Raw genomic sequence first — 20,899 nt, forward strand, 5'->3', positions numbered from 1 at the left:
GAGAGAGAGAGAGAGAGAGAGAGAGAGAGAGAGAGAGAGAGAGAGAGAAGGAGAGAGAGAGAATGTGAAAGAGGCACTCAATAAAGTTTAATATCAATAACAATAACAACTTTTTGCACCAACTGTAATACTTATCTATCATACCCATACATACAAACCGATATTTGTCGAGCCGATGTTTCTACTTCTCTCTACGACTAGCATCTACTTTAGCACGTGTGTTTCGCGATAAAAAGGTGGTACGTGCAGATATTCTTTTCGGTTGTTACATATTATTATGTACGGGCCATTTAACGAAATTTATGCTAGATCGAGTGTCGAACCCATCGATTTATTCGTTCGCCCCCTTCACAAGCCGGTGCGCGCTCGGTTCGCAAATCGCGCGTCGGCATTGTCACACCACGCGGACGACCACGTACTATCCGTTACTACTTATCTGTCCGGCCGTCGATGCGAGTCGACGTCTCCGCGCCTCTACTTCTTCTCTCCGCGACGGCGATCGCCTAATTTCGTGCGGCCGCGTATAAATAGCCACCGTGCGACACTGTCTGCCGTGCTCTGACATTGGTGGGATTTTTGAAATTCATCAAATGCTCCCGTGTCTGGCGCACCTCCGTCCGTCCGTTCGTTCATTTCGCGTCGCGATTTCCCGTTGCCGTTTCTTTCCCGAACGCGCTTTCCTCGTGCCTCCAAAACACACGATGCGCGAGAAATGTCCGTGAAAAATATCCGCGAAATAAATGTCCCCAGAGAAAACGGAAAAAGACTGCGTCGTCGAGACGAGATCTCTGAACCCGCCGAAGAAAAATCTCTTGTCGATTTGCGGCGGCGGATTTATCCCCGAGCGCGACGTGTTCCGGACAGACGCGACAGCTGTCGTCCGCCGACTTCGTCCAATCACAGATACACATCTTCGACATTTACCCGCTGGTAACCGGCGGATAACTCGCAGATCGGCGAGAATGCGCGACTAACGATTCGCTAACGAGCCTTTTTCTCGCAGAGCCGCTTTTTTGTTCACCGGTCGCCATCGTCGCCGCCGTTGTCGTCATCGTCGTCGTCGTCGTCACAGCGGGATTAAGCGGCCCCTTTCTCTCTTTCTCTCTCTTCGCGACGGTGATGGTCGCGGTCTTACGATCTTGTAAACGCGACTTTTACGACTCGGGATCATACCTTTCGCTTTAACCCGACCAGCTGCCGTTCGCTCGCGTAACGACCGAACGCGTCCTCGTTGTTGATAAATCGTTACTGCTGACGCGTATGATCTCCGTAGAACTGCGAATTCTATCGTTCACTTCTCCGGATATCACTTTGAGAATACACGCTTGGGTGTACCTCGATGGTTAGCGAAAAGTAGAAAAGTAGGGACGACTCGGTTAAGTTGACCTAAGGAAATATAATTTTATCTTTATATCTTATACTTTAATTAAACTATCAATTATTAATCAATTCAATTAAACTATTCAATTAAATTATCTTATACTTCAAGTAAACAATATTCCTCTCGATTTAAAAGGAAAAAATTAATTATAATAATATCTAGCAGATTTCCTATTAGTAGTTCATTCTATTCAGAAGAGGAATACTTTTGCGGTAAGAATTTTTTGTTTGGAATATATGATCACTGGAAATAGTACTTTCTGCAATTAGGATTCTTTTTTCGTATTAAGATATTTTTCTGATGGTTTTAGAAAAATCCTCCTAAGGCCACACGTAAAAAGATTTCTGCTAAAAGTAAAGTTATATTTTTGCAGGTGTATTATATTTATACTTATTGCAAGAGAAACAAAGGAGAAGGGGTGGTAAAGTGTTCTTTCCGAAACGTAGATATTTTTTCTATGTTTCGAAAAGAATATTTTACGATTCTTCCTTTACTATTTCTCTCGCGTTAGATATACAAGCGAGACACGTAATCAACATGTAACCCCTGGGTCGACTTGATCTCTCCCACAATTGCGGGGTTCAATTGTATCTTTTAAGTGCATGTCCGACGCAGGAAACGGAAAAGGAACGTGCTGCGCCTGCGATACGCCACGAAGCGCGTTCCTCGCAATTAAGCTTTCGTTTACGCGTCCTTTTTCCAAATTAACCAGCTCGAAAGCGCGCGCGGCAACTCTCCCCGAGCCCGGTGAGGAGCGATGAGAGCGAGTCGAGCGATGTCAGTTGCCCTGACACCGGCTCGTTTAGCCCGAGAGAACCGCTGAACGATTAGGCGGCACGGCGGCGTCTCGCGACGTCGATCAGCGCGATGCTTCTGGGTGGCCCCGCAACTTCAGTTCTGGTCAGATATCTCGCGGTCAAGCCACCGTGGCGAAGCATCGCGACGTCGTCGCGTTCTCCGTCAATTATCGTCGCAATTTATTCACGGTGAAGCAAGAGAGAGAGAGAGAGGCTCATCCCGTCCGTCTGGCCGGTTCACGAACGTACCTCGAGCCTGTCCATTTCATAGCGCGGTCGTCGCAATTATTCGTGGTTTCCTAGCCGCTTCCGGCCACCCTCCTGCCTGCCTCCTCCTCCTCTTTTACTCCTTACTCCTCCTTCTCGCGGAAAATTCGGTCGATGAACCCGCCACTGATCCCGTAGCCCGTCTTTTCGCCCCGGCAAATCGTCGGGTAATTACCAGCGTCGTCCATTCGGCCGAGATAGGACGTTCTGGCAGCCGTTCGCGGAATACTGATTGGGAGTAATTACCGTGACGGCGGAACCCCGACGAATTTAACATTCAATAACGAAGCGCTCGTGCGCGTCACAGCGCGGCGTGTGGTGCGATGTATACGAGACATGCGGCAGCGGAGAAGGTGAGACGGAGGGAAAGTAGTCAAAGCTTCGTGTAACGAATTCTCGTTAAGACCCTCTATGCACCATATATCTAATTAATCGTTATTGCGTCCAACAATCGTCGGAATCGCAGGCAGAACGAGGCCGAGCAGCTTAGCGAAGCTTAAGTGAATCGTTAGTTACAATTTTGTATTTATTCCTTTCTTTCTTGTTTATTATGGTCGTCTCTCGTAATCCTAAAATCTCCAGCTGGATTTGTCAATCTCCACGAAAATTGAATCGTTGATACGTATTTCAAGTCTGCACATCACTTGAAAGAATCTTCAATGAAAAGTCCTCGAAACAAGACTCATAATTCTAAAGTGTCTCGCCGAGTCGATTCTCACGTCGAAATCAAATTCTACGTAACACACATGAGACGTTCCGCGATAAGGGTGAATACGCCATTCATCATAGATTTCGTTGACGTGTGCTTTGCATCTACATTACTTCGAAGAATCTTAAAAGAAAAAAATCTTTCAAACTTATATACTGCGACAGCTTAAAATTCAGAGAAGTTTCGCCACTTTATATATTAATATTAATATTTATATGCATCTCAGTGGCAGGCTTCTTCCTCAAATTTCACAAACATAAAAAAAATATCTTATATTACATTATCTCAAAGAATCTTACATTACTTCGAAGAATCTTTAAAACTCATACATTGTGGCAGCTTGAAATTTAGAGAAGTTTTGTCACTTTACATATTTATGTGTCTCAGTGGCGGACTCGCTTCTTTTTCAAACTTTGAATACACTGATATCTTTTTTACAAAAGAGATGGCAGTCATTTTAATAAAAATCGCAGGCGTCTCGTATGTGCAAATAGATTTTACATCCTCTTAATGTACGCTGCAATCCTCGCTCAAGCCTTGAGAAGCTCGTTTACGGTTGCAGCAGCCATGGACCGACTTAGTAGCGCACAGTTGGCGCATTTAAATCGCGTTAAGGGGTTAAATTGATCCTCTCCTCGTTCCTGCTCGTTCTAGCGTTAATTGACTCACGCGGATCCGAGGAGGCGAGGTTTCTCTCCCTCCCCCTCCTCTCGCTCTCTCGGCGAAATGACGGCGAAGTTATGACCATTGGTATACACGTCGTCGCGGCTGAAAGGCGCGGTGGCGTCAGCTCGTTAGCGCCATTATTACGATCACGAGTCGCTCGGCGCCAAAACAGTGGTTTCGAATTACCGAGGACACTGCCAAGAGGCGATGCCGTTAAATCACCGTGCGGCTTTTGTCACCCGAGCTTGCGGAGGTGGCGATCGAGAGCAGCCGGCTCTCATTGGACTATGCCAATTAGCTCGCGGACTCGGTTAATTCCTTTGTTAACGCGCGGACGAATCGCATGCTGGTGTGTTCGTGGTGTATAGAAACCTTGCTGCTCGTTGGAAATCCATCTTCGCGACCTGTATAAACCATATTTCGTTATATTCGCGACTTTGTATTCGTTTGTTGGGATTGCTTCGCGATCGCGACATTCGGCATTCCACTTTTTACCATTTGGCGATCAGGAGTACAGTCTACCTGTGAAAGGCCACGAAAGGCCACATAGAATCGGTACGAAAGAGATCACATTCGAAGAGATATAATCTCATCCTTAACAAAATCTTATATATGGTCTCACGAGAATTCTTTTAAAACTAAATGGAAAATATTCTAAAGCAAAAATGTTTCTAAAACATAAATACATTTTTAAAAATAATAATAATTTTTAAGTTTCTAAAAATATAAATATTCTGATATTATTCTAATATTATGGGACTAAAATAAAAAATATTTGGATATTATTCATCTTTATTTTTAGAAGAGGGAAACTTTTGGTGAAAGCTTTTACTTAGAATATGGAGTTATAGGAAATAAAGCACTTTGCATCTCGAGTTCTTTTTTGGAGAGTGTTAGCATATTTTCCTCTTAGTTTTGAAAGAATTTTCTTGTGATCATATACAAAAAGATTCTGCTAAGGATGAAGTTATATTTTTCGAATGCATATTTTGTAGTTAGTTATTGTGTGTTAACTCTCGAAACCAATTTCCATTTCTTGTTTATTCAACGATTCGTAGCTATCCACGAATGTATAATTCGCGGAATCTGTGAGGCACCTCTCGAGAGCTGCACACAATAATTCCTCTTGTCTTCTGTGAAGCAGCACTCGAGTGCGAAAGGTTAATCACATGCATTGTGTCGCAGAACGAATTCCCCCTGATTCCAAGATGGAACTCGCGGTTCCCCAGGGGTTCGCGAATTCAAGGTTGAAAGAGAGGGGAAAGAGGGAAATAAAAGAGAAAATCCCTGTTTCTTTGCACGAACGTCGGACCGTACTCGTCGTCGATACACTCAAGTTACGTCACTTGGGAGCCAAGGAGTATCCGACAGATAGCCGCGGTGACGAAAGGTTACAAAAAGGGCGCCGCCGCAGATTTGCCGCTCCGTTAAATCGGATAGGCAAGGTGTCACGATTACGTCACGCACGTCCCTGCCGTTTTTATTTCAAGAAGACGCTCCCGAATGTCACCGTACGCGCGATGTATGCCCTTTACGCACCCTACTGAGATAAGGGTGCGAGAATGGAGGCGGATTTATGGGAATTCACTCAATGAAATTGGACATTTTTCTACGAAGAAGAATTAAAATAGAAAGACGAGAAGAAGGAAAATCCGAACGCTTGGCGGGATTCCAAAGATAATCCCCGACGTCAAAGATCGCAAGCTCATAATTTTGCAGCGTAACTCTTTCGTTAATTCCTCCCGATCCGTTCGAATCTTTTGCAGAATTACGTTCTCGATACGGACAGAATGAATTGAAGAGTTACGAGAAACGCTCGCGCGGCGCGAGCTGTGGGCGGTACAGGAAAAAAGGAGAAGAAGACAAAAGAGGTCCGGCGCAGGAGAGACACGAAATTTATTGCGAGCAATTTTTTATCTGACAAATCTCGAGGGCGGGTTTCTCTGATTGAGGGATGAGTCGCCCTCCCGCGAGGCATCGGCCTCAGTCGCCGTAGCGCTGTACAATGGAATAATCGACGAGTCTGCTTAATGATTCTCTTGCATCCCCTTGTAGCTCATCTAATCCTTCCAATCCCCTTGACGCAAAGCGAATAACCGTGCGTCTTGTAACATTACGGAGTTCAAAAGCGTCGGTTAGTGTTTCTTCGCGAATGAAATTCGCGATATTACATTCCCGCGATTATTTCTAACCCTTAAACGATCAGATGGGATCAACTATATTACCCCATTTGATGTATATTTTTTAATGCAGTCCGTTGGAACTTTGTACTATGTTTGCGCTCCAAAGTCAGAATTTACTGAATTGCTGTTTATATATCCTAGTACAAATTTTAATATCTCGATAATAGCAGAAGGAAAAGAAATAAATTAGAGAAATTTAGCGTCATGTGTGACTCCACCTTATTGTTTATGTCCCGTAATTTCAACCTTGTCGTTTAAGGGTTAACACGACCACTCATGGGTCAACGATAACGTAAGCGACGAAGCGCTTTAACCTTCGGCCAGAAGAGCCATCCTTGACTGCCTCGGGACGAGCGGAAAATATAATTCTTTAGCAGAGATATACATGCTCGTGTGTACGCGTAAACGTGCGCGCGTACGCGCGCGCGTGTGTGTGTGTGTGTGTAAGAGGGAGAGAGAGAGAAAGAGGAAGGACGAAGAGCAGCAACACATAGATATACGTAAGATACGGTGAGCGCTCCTCCGAGCGCTTTGAAGTCGTGCATCGGGATTCCCTGACTTCCTGCACTTCGTCGGAGCGGTCGTGGCGGCGAATTCGATTTTCTCGAGATTCCGAAGCGTAAAACCATCTCAGGGATGCTGGCAGGAAAATTAGCCGCCCGATCGACTCTGCGAATGCGAGAGCTCCGGCTTTTGTGTACGTGGACGAGTTATTTCTTGCCGGAGGAAGACGCGTCCGTCGCAATTTCGAGGATTCCGCAAGCGGCCGCCTTTTACCTCTGTCTTGTATCGCTGCGATCGTGAATACCTTTCTCATCTTGCGCGAACGCCTGAGTGATCTCACAATATAAAATATATTGACCTTTTGCACTCGATAATTTTTTCCGTTATAGGAAACTAGGAATTCGAAGCTGTTTTGATAAAAAGTTGATGAAATTTTTTACAGCTAACAAAAATAAATCATATATAAATGAACGGATAGAATTATTGTATTTCAATACTATCGGGATCAAACATAAACAGTTATTGTCGTCTCTCTCTCACCATTTGAGTTGCTACGTCAAATCAAGTAGCGACTGAGAGTTAAATTGCCTTTCGAGTGTTAAATCTTTATAGTTAATAAATTCTCTTTAGCTTGTAATATTCAACTGAAATATGAACGTACGAGAAAACGTTTTAATAAATAATATAAAATGATTTGATAATAATTAGTTTGATCATCACCAAAGTTAAATTTGGTTATTTTGTATATCTATTACATAATGTGATATTACCAACTAATGTAGTTTTATTTTATAAATTATGTCATGATACTACATAAATTGATAATAGTCACCAAGTCTAACACACTGAGAAAAAAATACTTGAAAATTTACTTATGAGATATAAAGTTTGTTTATGTGAAGTAAAATTTATCTCTGCGAAAAAACGTTATATGCCACAAGTAAATTCTCTTATTTCTTTCTCAGTGCAGATACCAAGACTTGCTAAAGTTATTTGTTAGTACTTGTCAAATTATTTGATTATATTCACACCTTCTATATGTAGCTGAAACTATTTCACCAAAGCATCTGATCTAATTATTATCTAGTCTTGATGGGATCATATTGCCAAACCTTTTTCGCAGTGCATCTCGTGTAATGCAGCAAAGTGCACTTTCCGAACCGTAAAAACTCAAAGTCTCATTTCGCCAACCTGGCCGTTCCTGCCGGCCTGGTCATCGTCGTCCTGAGACACGTTAGCTATTACGGGTTCTGTAACGCGGTCGGGTAAAAGCGGGTACCGCAAAAGCGAGCGGACGGGCGAACAAAGCACGCGGTAGTAGATGCATGTGCATCCTGACGGAAACCGGCGACGTCCTGTGGGAAATACGAGGGACTCCCTCGCATTATGTGCACGCCGGGCGCGAGCAAATTTAATATCTGGATCGACATTGGCGACTACTCCCGCACCTCACAGCCACAGAGACCACCGTTGATTCGACACCGGCCGGCTAACTGTCGGTCGGTGTGTATCGGCACCGCTCAGTTCCCCAGACATCGTTGCGCGCCTGTCTGCCGCCTCGTTCGCGCAGAAAAAGTCGAGATATCCCCTATCGCGCACGACACGCTGGCATATTTTTAACTGGATCGAGCCGTGCAGCCGTCGCACCCAAGGGTAGCGATATCTCCATCCAATTCCGACAGGATCGAATCCGGCGGACGCCGGTCATCTTGGATCTGTCGATGTCGGAATTGTTCCGAATAACCACGGCTGTCGAAACGACTATTGTTAGACGCGACAAGAAAATAGGAAGTGGCAAGGGGGGAGGGAGGGAGGGAGGCTTCGACATCTCGGATCGTAAATAACTTCCGACGAACGATTCACGCAACCTCCGAGTGGAGAAGCGTAAAATTCCTCGAGGTCTAATTGGGATCCGGTCCGTTTCGTCGAAATAATTAAGGATTTTGATCATAAGTGTCATGTTTCAAACATGTGATTCTTGATACCCAAAGTTTTCCCAATATTCTTTCTGATCTTTTACATTGGAATTGAATAAACATATGTATTTACTTTCCAAATAATTGCATTGCGTTCGGTAAAATGCTCAGTCTTTTAAAAATATTTGTTTTCATTTGTTATTCTATGTGGAATACAATCCTGTTATCCGACGTTATCGACTAAAGAATAAAAAAACGCGAATTTCCATTGTATTTCTGTTTTGGTTTTGGACAGAGGAACCATATTTGGGACAAAAATGGGATTCTCGATTGGTACGACTTGGGATTAACCTTTGAAACGTCAGCTCAGGCTGTTCTTAGTCATTAGTAAGAATAAAAAGATTCTCGATTGATGTCATAGTGGGATAATCAATTTTGGAATAAATTTGGGACGATTTTAGAACGAATTCTAATCGAAGTCTATATGATAGCTCTATATCTGGGAAAATATTGAGAGATTTTTGTACGGGGTGTATTCCTCCACAAAAACTGAGAGAAAAAATTCGACGAATATAACCATTCCGATTAAAAATTGACAAACGTATATACGTATATACGTTCCAATCACATTTTCCGATCAATTTGACCGGAAATTTGGTCGGATGGTCCAAAAAAACGGTCGATATATTGCTTGAACGATATCTCCGTTCGTTGCCGCTTAAATTTTTCCCCAAGCACACCAAAAAAAGAACTTTGCAGGATGCTATTTCCTGCAACCTCATATGCTAAGCGAAAACTTTCGCTGAAAGATTACTAGTCGGAAATCCAATATTATTCTGACTTTCTTTCCTTTTGAATCAAGAGGAATGTTTACTTGAAGCAGAATTGCTCTCTTACACGAGATACGAGACAAGCAAGACTTGTAGGTAAAAGACGAAGTTCCTCAAGCTTTAAAAATATTTTGCAGAGAATATTCGCCTTGGGGTTTCCTCTTGAGACCACATATAAATGTAAGATCCTCTACGGCTCACAGAGAACTCCGCTAAGAATGAGATTATATTTTTCTGCATGCACGTTTCATGTACTTCCTAGGAAAAAACGTGGGGTAGTTACTAAGTTTTATTTATTCCCGAGGTATCTCCTCTGTGAACTTATATTTGCACAACATGTTTTCCTTACCTCAACTCATAAATCATATTGGTTCAGTTCGATCGTTTAGGTCGGAGACGTCGCGTTCGTATCGCGAACGTCCTCGAGAGTACGATTTCCCGTCCCCGTAAAATTTCATACCCGCGGATGTTTAACTTTGCGTCCGATTCGAGGCGCACGGCAAGCTCCGAGAAGCTGTTTCCGCCTGCCTTCTCCTCCGCGCGCGCGTCGAGGAAATATTTATCGTACCCCGATCGGGGAGAGCACTTCGTGCCCAATTCACGTCGATCGCCGTTAATTAAGAGGGCCGGCGTCGTAGCTTCTCCCGTTCGAGTATTTATCGTTACTTTCGGTCGTGGGAGGCGGACGGGATATGGCTGAGGAGGGAAGTCAGGTGTCCCTGCCGATCTCCGACGGAGATCTCTTCGGAACAAATTCGTCCGAGACGGCCACACTGCGCGCCGGTCCCCCGACGACACTTTAGGGAGGCTTTTTCACGACTCGCCGCTTCCCCGGCTCGTTCTGCTCGTTGCAATGAGCAGATTAAAACCGATCGGGAAAGCGGCTCCGTGAACTTGGTCGTTCTCCCGGTGTAACCCGAGCCAACCTCGGCTAGGTCTTCTCCGGGACGATTCCGTGTCTGAAATCGCATAATCCTCTTTGGCCGCATAACCGGGTTTGCGAGTTTTGCTCTCTCTCCGTCTTCGCTAACTCTACCTCGTCCCACCGTTATTTTTTTCTTTTTTTTCGCAGGGAAAGAAAAACCAAATGCGTGCGGCGCTATATAGGTGGTAAACGGGGTTGGTAGCGATGGTGCATCGCGTGTACATTGTGCTCCACAAAGCCAGCGAGCTGTAACTCTGTGCGTTGTGAAACGCGGTTAACGAAACAATCGGGTTATCGTTGCTCTCTTTCTCTCTCCCTCCCTCGCTTGCTACTTCTCTGTAACGTGCAAACAACGATGGCATGACGAATCGCGCGTGAAAATGCAATTGCGGATTACGGTTTTTGCGGCGAAGTGCGCGATGCGAAAATCAACTCTCTGTCTGGACTGTACGGTTACGAGGTCACCCGCCCACGAGGGATGATAAAGAGAGGCGAAAATACAGACCGTGCGCGTTGTCAATTTTTCATCAATTCCTCGTCACTACTTCTTACGGAATTAAAAAAAATGAGAATATTTGAACGTTATTAATGCTCACAATCCGGGTAGCTGCTATACTGGCGTAACAGGGATCTCATATTTTTTAACAATCTACCTTTTGACACACGGAATCTACATTTTGATACCTTTTTATATGGAAAAAGAAAAGATATCTTGCACGTAATTAGAACTATTTAATTGTGAGCGGCATTAGTTGCATGACTCTAGTGATCTTTGTGTGATGGTGGTGTATGGTTGATCACAGTTTACTTCTACGAAATAAACTTCATATTCCATAAGTAAAGTACTTCTTTTTATTGTATGACTTAATTACTTTGATACGTCAACTACGTGAATGTAGCAACCAACCAATCGACTGGGCTAACGTTTACCACGAATATACTGAGAAGGTAGTACTTGAAATGTTATTTGTGTATGATAGAAGTTTATTTCACAGAAATAAACTTTATTTCGCAGGAATAAACTTTAATTCACAGAAATGGGTTTTATTCTACAGAAATAAACTTTATATCCTCTCTACAGATAAATTTTCAAGTGTTTCTTTCTCAATGTGCATTTCGGCTGGCGCAACTAGATATCGCTCGCTGTAACTCAGCAATTGCTCTGTGGTTGCAGCTACCACATAATTCGCTGTTTCGTGTCTTACTGTTGAATCTGCTTGGCACAACCCAGATTTGTGCGTGGATCAACGATACTGCTTCTTCTGTAGAGTTTCTATAGAGAAACTTGTGAAAAAAATTGTCCGAAAATCTGCTCGTATAGGGTTGACCATTTTTCTGACGACTAACGATTCGTCGAAGCGCGAACGCGTCTATTTAGTGAACATGACGGCGAGACCGAGACTATTATAAAGCGCTTTAGTTCGGAAGTAGTTAGAGCACGCGGTGGTCGGACCGCCGCGACTTGTCTCAATTTACGGGGACGACGCTTGCATTCCACGGCTCGCTCCGGCGGCGCTAATTTATATTAATTTTAGACGCGTATATATCCGAATTAACGCGCCCGGCGCTCCCTCTCGTACTGCTTTTTCAGCATTCCTGCGTGGGACGGGCTCGCCGCACGAGCTTTCGACGCCGTGCCGCCGAAATTCGAGTGACAAATATCAGGCGAAGTCGACGCGGAAATAAACCGTCTCTCTCTTTCTTTCCTTCTGACTCCCTCCCTTTCTCTCTTGTTAAAGGGAGAGACAATTTTCGAGATGGTTATTATTACGGAATTAACTCTGGAAATTATCGTGGAAAATTTTACTTCGTGATGCTCTTGCTTCGTGAAGACATCTATAAATTATACGTAGCGATTTGTTATTTCTTACACACTGTTCCATAAGAAAGCTTCATTTCGTGATACTATTTATGCAAGACATATAACCTCATTCTTAGCGGAATTCTCTTATAGTACATAAACTCAAAAGAATTTTTCTGCAACCAAAAGGAAAATATTTTAACATTAAGAAAATAGAACTCTGGTTACAAGGTGTTATTTCGTGTAATTCTATATTTTAAATAAAACTTTTGTCGAGAGATTATGTTCTTCTAATAAAGAGAAATAACATTGTTTATTTATTTATCCATTAACGAGAAAAAAATCTCCTTTAGAAAAAGAAAAGAAGATATATGATAGACATGTAAGAGGAAATATATAAATAAAAAGAAAGATGATGTACAAAAAAATTTTTTTTTCAAAGTAGTCACTAAGAAAATAAAATTTGTTACCAAGATTTGTAAACTATACTGAGGGAAATAATATCTAAAAATTAGTGAATTGTATTTATTTGGTAGATGCTAACAGCATTTTTACTTAAATCTAAATTCTTTCAATTAAATAGAATAAATAATTACTTTCATGAAAAACTAAGACTTTTTTGAAGTTTTAAGAAAATATATGTACATTTTCTTATTTGAAAAACATGTTATATTAATATAAATAAATATGTTGTCAGTACTCACACCAAATAAGTATTTATTATTCCTTATATAGGAGGAATAGATAGATTATATAGATATTTTTAGATATCTTTTTCTCAGTGTATAGCAATGTACACAATACAATCGATTAGTAAGCGAAGTAGGTCTACAAATTTTTCAAATCTATTAAATGTGTAAAACAAGAAATTACAATATCATGCCCAAAAGTCCTTCTCTTGGTATCAAAATATCTTCTTGAAGCACTGTACACGAGAATTCCACCAAGATTATTATATTTTTGAATGAAAACACACGTACACGTGCGCAACGTATAGAGGCATCGATTATCTATAGAGAGCGATTTGTTATTTTTCGCACATTGTCTCATTACGAATGCGTCTCTGTCGGAGACACGCGCTGCGTTCCAAATTGCGCGGCGGTGTAACGCGGTGGACGCAACGATATCGAGCGCGAGTCCAGCAATACCCACGATATGCAGGTCGATGAATCGCCCGACGCCGCCGCTCCCGCCAACCCCGCTGCCACACCGCCGCGGTACGTCGTACCGCACTGGCGGCGCGTGTCCGCGCGCGTACGACGAATTAATGCATCTCCGGATGCATGCAAATTCCTGCCGACACGCTCACTGAAGGCCGTCTCTGTTCTGTCTGTTTGCAGATCCCGCATATCCCGTGATCGCACGAGCATTCGTCGCACATCCACAATGGCCGCCTGTTTATGGTGAGTGTGTGTGCATACGCGAGTGTACATGTGTGGGTGTGTGTGTGTGTGTGTGTTCGTTATGACAGTATTTTGCGCGGACGAACCGACGACGGACGATCAATCGTCGCGCTCCCGAAATATATTCAGGCTAAAACGAGACGGACGCGTCCCGCGGCGGAAGCCGCTTTATCGAAGGGTTTATCGCGATTCGCGGGGAATTCGCCGCGCGCGAATTTTTCTTTTTCCTTTTCAAACGCGAGCGCAAATTCCGCGGCTCGCGAAAACGGAAACTTGGCGGACGCGCGCGCGCGCGCGCGTCCTCCCTGTGCATCCTCAAACGCGATAGATCAGGGGAGCGCGATAGACGAGAAATAGTGCCGGCGCGGAGGACTGTCCGGTCCTCCGCGCTAAATCATCTACGGCGACAAGAGACGTCGCGAAGCTGAACTCTCTTAAATCCGTCTTATCCGGTGAGTTATGACCGCGCGACAATAGCCGCGCGCGAGTTTCTCTCGGAACGCGCGCCTAAGCTTTACATCCGTGAGTCGGAGGGTCCGCGAAGACGAGAAATGAAGAGCAACTCGTGTACACACACACAGAGCGCAATCTCCTTTTCTTTCTTTCTCCGTGCCGCTAGATTAATCGTTAAAGGGCCGGGCTCGTTAGTATTGGAACTACCAAAGCAGTCAAAACCGCGGAGCTCTGTGGTTTCTTCTAAAAATTGCTTCAATTTATCTATACGATGCATTTTATATTTTTAACTGATGTTGAATGAAACCAAAATGAATAAGTAAACATTTTGTTCTCTTGTTTTGGATATTCGTTCGGAAATTTCGATGTAGACGTGTAGTTACATACGGCGGTATTTCCCTCGCTAAATTTCATGTAGGATTTTTTCTCTCCGGCCGTATATCATCACATCGTGATAATCATCAAAGTCTATCTGGTTAGTATTCTAGTGTTAACGACCGATTTCTTCTCAGCCGGAGTTCCGAGTTGAATAATTAAGTAATCTTTCAATTGTTAGCGACCATGAATCGATGGCTCTTCTTTCTCTCGAACAAATTTTTGCGAACGAAACAACAACATGGTCAAAGTGCGATAGCCGCTACGTCGGATACATTTTATGCAGCTTTTAAAATTTCACTTTAACAAAAGCGTTGAAGTTTGAAAAAACGCGCAAAAATTTCATTTTCTTTACGTTTCTACTCGTGCGCGCGCGTGTTCGCGGACGTAGCTATTTTCATAAAAGGCTCCAAGTGGTTTTCAGAACCGACAGAAATAACATCGCGTCTTTTTTTTTGGGCTACGTGTTGTGTTTCGTCCGCTCTGTTTCTCTTCGATATATTTCCAGTTTCGCCGCACTGTGTAGTGTTTTGGGAAAGAATGCAGAACGCGAAAAGCCGATTCGCGAGGCATGAAGTCTTGAAAACGAAATAAAAAATCATTCTCTGCCGCATTTCCTCTCTTTTTCCTTTCCTTTCTCCCCTCGGCGAACCACCCAACGCCGCAATGTTTTGCAAAAAGAAAAATTGAAAATAAAACCAATCGAGATCCCGGAAGGTCGAGTGCTCTCCTCAACCTTGGATTCGCAGCGAGAAGTTTTCGGAAGTGAACTTCAAAATTCAGCACTCCCGACGAAATTTCACGCTTCGCGGCGAGTGGCCGACATTGATAATCCTTGAACGTCAAAAGTTTCGCAATTCGCCGATCTCTCTTCTCTCAAACAACCATCTCGATGGTCCTTGATCAAATGTCTCTGTGTGGCTCTCTCTCTCTTTCTCTCTTCTCCTCTCCCTTTCTCGATTCTGAGAGCGTCTCTGTGATTCTCGGGTAGAGCTACATCGATCGAACATCGTCCTCCGCGCGCAGCTCTTGGAGACCACGTCGTTGAGACTGTCCGCCAGAACTTTCGGACGCTCGTCGAGAACGTGTGTACGCCCTGATAACTTTCGCGTCTCTTCACGCCGTCGTCATCGTCAAAACTCCCGTGTCACGGTGTGTATAGCGTAGCCTCCGCGCAGCGTATCGGACGGACATGTCCGTCCATCGGCGGGCTTACGTAATTGGTAGCAGGTGGCGAACGACGGAAGGTGGTTGGCCCACGCAGACAACCACGAAGAGCACGATCGCGCTGGCGGCGTCGACGGCGGCGGCGTCGGCGACGGCGACGGCGTCGGCATCGTCGTCGTGGTCGTGATCGTCGTTGTCGATGTCGGCGTCTGCGTCTGCGACGGCCGCTATAAATAATCGGGGGAATCCCACGGTGCCAGAAGATATCGGCGTGTTCTCCGACGTGAGCACGAGAGAGAGCGAGAGAGAGAAAAAGAGAGAAAGAGAAATGACGAGAGGGAAGAGAGAGATAGAGACGATGCGCCCGCGAAAATATTCGCGGCTGCGATTCTCGCCTTTCAATCTCGACGTCGTGACTGAACGCGCCCGATCAGCTTTGGTCTTTAATTTATTAAAATATATAATAATCGGGGTTGATCAAAGATATTCTAATTATTTATTTATTTATTTATTTATTTACGGAAGGTTTTCATTGGTACAAAAAACGAATAACACAAATTATCAGAAAAAAAGAAAACAGAATTTAGAATATATTCTCTAAATATTTCTCAGAATGGAGTTCGATGATCCAATGAGAGAACGGTTTTGATTAAATTCCCAGAAATCGAGTTCTCCTATTGATTCTGAAATGCATCGAATAGGACAGTTTAAACTGTGTAGAAACTAAGCCTACATACCAAGCAGATTCATGAATTTTACAACAATGGCAAAGCAACTTTCTTTGTTGCAATACAGCCAATATGGTACGCTTGGTTTGCAGTACAATTGGTTATAGATATATAAAAATGACATCTCTCAAAATAACGCTCTCCTAATTCAAAATACATTCTTTCCTTCAAATCTCACAAATATCACACTCTGTATTGCTACTTCGGCTCTCGTCATGATCGACTACTGCATGTACACGTCAGAGGTGGCTTGCATTTCTGACAGCTTAAAGTAACTTGTTCAACGAAAAGTGCGCAAACCGTTTAAAGCGTACTTAGTGTACACGAGCAAAGTGAGTAGATGTGAGCCGAATGGCCCGAAGCACTGTAACTTTCTCTTTACCGCGAATTAGTCCTTTGCTTAAATTAAATTAACAGTACACGCTTCCTCCAAATATTCTTACTTCGAGTGCTCATCTCGCACAGGATCTCACCCTGAGAAATTTACACTGAGAGAAAAAATAATTGGAATAACTATAATCTCACTATATTTTATAGTTTATTTTGGCCTCAAACATATATTTATAGTTCATCTAAACATGAAGATATAGCAGAATGAACACAGATTTATAGTCACCATTTTATTACTCTATGTGTATAGTAAAGCACACTTTGGGAATATAGTTACATGTACCTATATTTGCCAAATATTCCAATTGTATTGACTATATAAAATAGTTAATTTCTCTTACCATTCAATATTTGCTACCTTACTATACTTTTTATTTCAAATAATTATAATTCTTGGTAAAAGTTTTACATACGTCAATTATACTATGCTTATATTGTAAATATTACAAACATTATGATGATATTTACTAATAATATAAAAATAATATTCCTAACTATAATCTTTTTACTATGCCATTATAGTTCCAAATATCATACATTTTTCCTTCAGTGTACTTTCGCAAGAGCGCGAGAATCAATATTCGATACGCGCTAACACAGAACGTATTTGCGCGAAGATGTAAATAACGAGCGCGCGGATCTCGGGGAATTCTCCTTGTCGTATAGTCGATGATTAATAGATACAGCGGCGCCGGTTTTTCATCGAAAGCGAACTTAATTGATTTCTCCTGTACGCCCACGAGAACATTGTCGCGAGCCACGCGTGTACCGTGCACGCTTCGTCGAGCCGCGCTCGTGTGCCGATCGATATCTATCCACGGTTGACAGAACTCGGCGTCGAGTCCTTATTATCCAAAGTTTGGATCAAGCTGCAGCAAGCGGGCAAGCTCGATTCCGTTCGTTCGTCCATTCGCCAGCCCGCTAACTCGCTCTAGCTCGTCGAAACGTCCCGTCCATCGATCGGAGAGGCGAAGAGCGACGCGTCGGCGAACATTGTGACGTTGGCGTTGGCGGAGTGCTCCGGCTTTTCTACGATTGTATTCTTCGACGTGTAGAGGGTGGGAAAAGACGACCCAGATCGCTCGGAGTGACGCCGCGGAGATAGACGGTCGCTACCGCCCTCCGTCGCGTCAGCCTGCTTTTCTATCACGTATATCAGCGACAGACGCAGTTATCTTTAACGATTTACAGCCGCACCCGCGTCGTCGATGCTTCCTCGGACTCGGCTGCCCGTCCTTCACCCTGTGATCTCTTACTGTCTTCCTGTCTTTCTCTCTCGTCGCGGTTTTCGTCGCCAGTGAGCTTTTTATCAGGGTGTAAAAAAAATTGTCGAGAAGAAGCGCTTCCATTTGCGCAATTGCATCGTGTTTTATCGTCCAGAGACGTTATCGGAGCAATTTCTGCTAACACATCAACACACACTCGCTTGTAGTAGCGAACTCTCGTACCCATTCGACCAAGAACGATAGATAATGGACGACTGGATGGCTTTCCAATTTGAGAGATAACAGGTGCGCTTTTGTTTCTCTCAACGCTGCCGCAATAAACGAGGTTTAAATTCGCGTGTGAAGTGTTCGCAATTAATGCGAGCTTTCTCTGTATACTCTGTATACATGCTCCGTTATATCGGAGCCAAAATATTTGACTGATCTGAGACAAATCAAAATTTGGCTATTATAATTTTATATTTTATTTTATTTTGACTTCATCATTTTAATCGCAATGCGTTACATATCAAGGTAGATTCGAATCTCGAAGTTTCCTCCGGGTCGAGTTGATACAACAGAACTATCAAGTATGGAAACGGTAAACTGATTTACAGCGGTTGGATGCTCGATTATTTAAATACACGGTCGTCATTAAATCTCCCGCGGATTATTCCACGACGGCGGTAATCTCCCGCGGGACGCGCAATTTGTAACCAAATATCCATCGCGCACCGTTTCTAATTTAAATCCCGATGCTAATTCGATTCGAATTGCAACCCAGCTCTCTCTCCCCCCCCCCCTTCCCCTCCTCCAACTAATATCTGCTTTCGGTTATTTGCCCGGCCAGACGTCAGTTCGTCTCGGCGATAGGGAGTATAACAAGGACCTAGTCGCTTTACTACGCCGCACCTTTTGACTTGTGCGACTTCCCCGCCGCCTTTCCTCGACATTGATCAATGCCTATTTATGTACACGTAAGTCACCTACGTGCGGTCGCGCGTAAGTGACATTGACTGAGCGCGTACGAATGATACGGTTTCGATTATACGCCGCGCCACAAATATCGCGTGAACGCGCGCTGAGAGAAAAAGATGGCTGATCTAAGTAAATCATAGAGTTATCTTTGGCTCCAATCATATTTTTCTGTAATGGAATACGTAGTGGTGATAGTAACATTATATAAGCATATATAGCTATAATCACTGACTGATATTACAGAATTTAATAAAAAGCTTACTTGGACCACATAATTTATAGTAATTATTTCCCTGTATGATTATACAAATAGCAAACATTTTTCTCTCAGTGCGTGCGCCTCCGCATCGCGTGCATTTTGTAAGCGCGCCCTTGAGCGAAATGTATTATTAGATAGTCGCACGTGAAATATCGCACGTGTCGCCCTCGCGGGCGTCGCTTTTTCTTAAGATTACTTTCAGCCGCGACACACGTAATAATAATAGGCGACGTCGCGGCGCCTATCACCGAATCGTCCAACGCGAATACACTTTATGCACTCCTCATCTCGATCTTTCTCGTTGCAGACAATTCGGGGGGCCGTGAAGTGTCAGCAGTGGGCAGCAGCGGCATCGTGCTGAAAGGGCGTCTGTCCTGGCTTTCTTCTGGCAGGTGTTAAACTGCGCTGACCTCACCCGAAAAAGGCTTCGCCCGACTGAGCATTATTCCGCCGCTGCACTAACAATCCCGTGTCCAAAGTGGCTAAGAGCGTAAGTCCCCGTCGCGCTCACCAGGAGTGCTCCAGCGGGGTGGAGGTACAGGTGCCGCAGGTGCAGCAGGAGAGACGAACACCGAGGCGCATGCCTTACCTGGGGCCTGACATGACAACCCGGCTGTCCGCCATGTTCTACACGGTCGAGGTCGGGGACACCAAGTTCACCATCCTGAAGCGGTACCAAAATCTCAAGCCCATCGGCTCGGGCGCGCAGGGAATAGTTTGGTGAGTAGCCGCCGCCGCGTCGCGTCATTCCGTGACGATGGTGTTGTAGATTTAATCCCCGCGTCGACGGAGGACAGTTCGAAGGAGAGACACGTGTCGTTTCCGATGGAACGTTGCCGACGCAAAAGAAAGTAACTATCAGCTGAATCGCAGCAGCTGGTTCGAACGAAAGACTGACCGTTTCGCTGTCATTACTAGGGGCCATGGCAAAAACCTAAGCAGTAAGAAAGTCGATCAATCACAGTCGATTATTTTTGAAACGTTAAAAGAATAACCGACTGTGATTGATGAGTTTGCCTACTACATGAAGGCAAATCTATAATAAAAATCATTGGAGAATTTTCTAGCCGACGAATATCGACAGTTCACAATAATTGGCCATTCTTTCATTTTATATGTGTTATTTATATTTCACAAACTGACATGTGTTGTTAAAACATATGAAATGTTTTTAGCAAAATTTACTATATTCCTCAGTAAAATGGACTTACTGACAGTCCGCACAAGAAACAGAAATATGAGCAACGTAAGAAACACAAAGTTACAAAAGTACAAGAAATATAAGAGATAAGAGGGGAAATATAAATCTGTTCAAACTCGGTCAACAATGTCCACGTTTGCTTTGCATTACGTTTTCGTTAAAATTCAAAATGCCACATAACAGTGGTATCTCGCGTATTTCCACGCTCGATCTGTGTATCACTGGAATCGGCAATAATGCCTGGTCGCAATCCGTCGTGCGCAAAGATTCCCAGGCGAATTCAAAGTCGGGTGGAACGTATCGCCGGGTACGGATCTATTTTGAAGAGGGAAGAGGAGAGAGTAAACCGCGATTTCGGGCCGAGCGAACGGTGTCGGATCGATCGATCCCGTGGAAGCAACAGCGGCAGATACCATTCGCTGCGGATGAACGGCACGAGGGCGCCGAGTAAATCGGGCAATTCGCCTCGAAACGAGGGGAAACGTCAGGATTTCGCGGGAGTCGCACGGCAAGAGCGTGGGAGACGAGCGAGGGAGAGGGAGAGAGAACGCAGAACGCCCTTTCCTTGTAAGCCGGCGACGTGATGTTGGAAAAATCGACGACGATTTCAGCCCGTCGTGGTCGCCGTGGTCGTGGTCGTCGTGACATCGAGACTGGATCTGAAAGTCACACAAACGGGTGAATTGGATCTACACTGCACTTCTATTTTTATTTTATAAATGCTCGCGCCTCGGTATACCGCTATTACCGCTATTAACGCA

General features: G+C 44.1%; 1 protein-coding gene across 4 annotated transcripts in view; it reads left to right on the forward strand.

The window, feature by feature from the left end:
* The window catches only part of LOC116842115 (stress-activated protein kinase JNK), a 186,077-nt gene that overhangs the window by 150,464 nt on the left and 14,714 nt on the right, over nt 1–20,899 (forward strand). Inside the window, exon 4 of one of the 4 annotated variants that reach the window (XM_032810853.1) lies at nt 19,245–19,657. In XM_032810853.1, coding sequence (XP_032666744.1) covers nt 19,518–19,657 — 140 coding nt within the window. In that variant the 5' untranslated portion in view covers nt 19,245–19,517. The other 3 variants (XM_032810855.1, XM_032810854.1, XM_032810857.1) reach the window with 3 other exon arrangements.

This window comes from Odontomachus brunneus, unplaced genomic scaffold (assembly GCF_010583005.1).
Source record: "Odontomachus brunneus isolate Ranch 3 - 2012 unplaced genomic scaffold, Obru_v1 Obru_scaffold_021, whole genome shotgun sequence".
Classification (NCBI taxonomy): Eukaryota; Metazoa; Arthropoda; class Insecta; order Hymenoptera; family Formicidae; genus Odontomachus; species Odontomachus brunneus.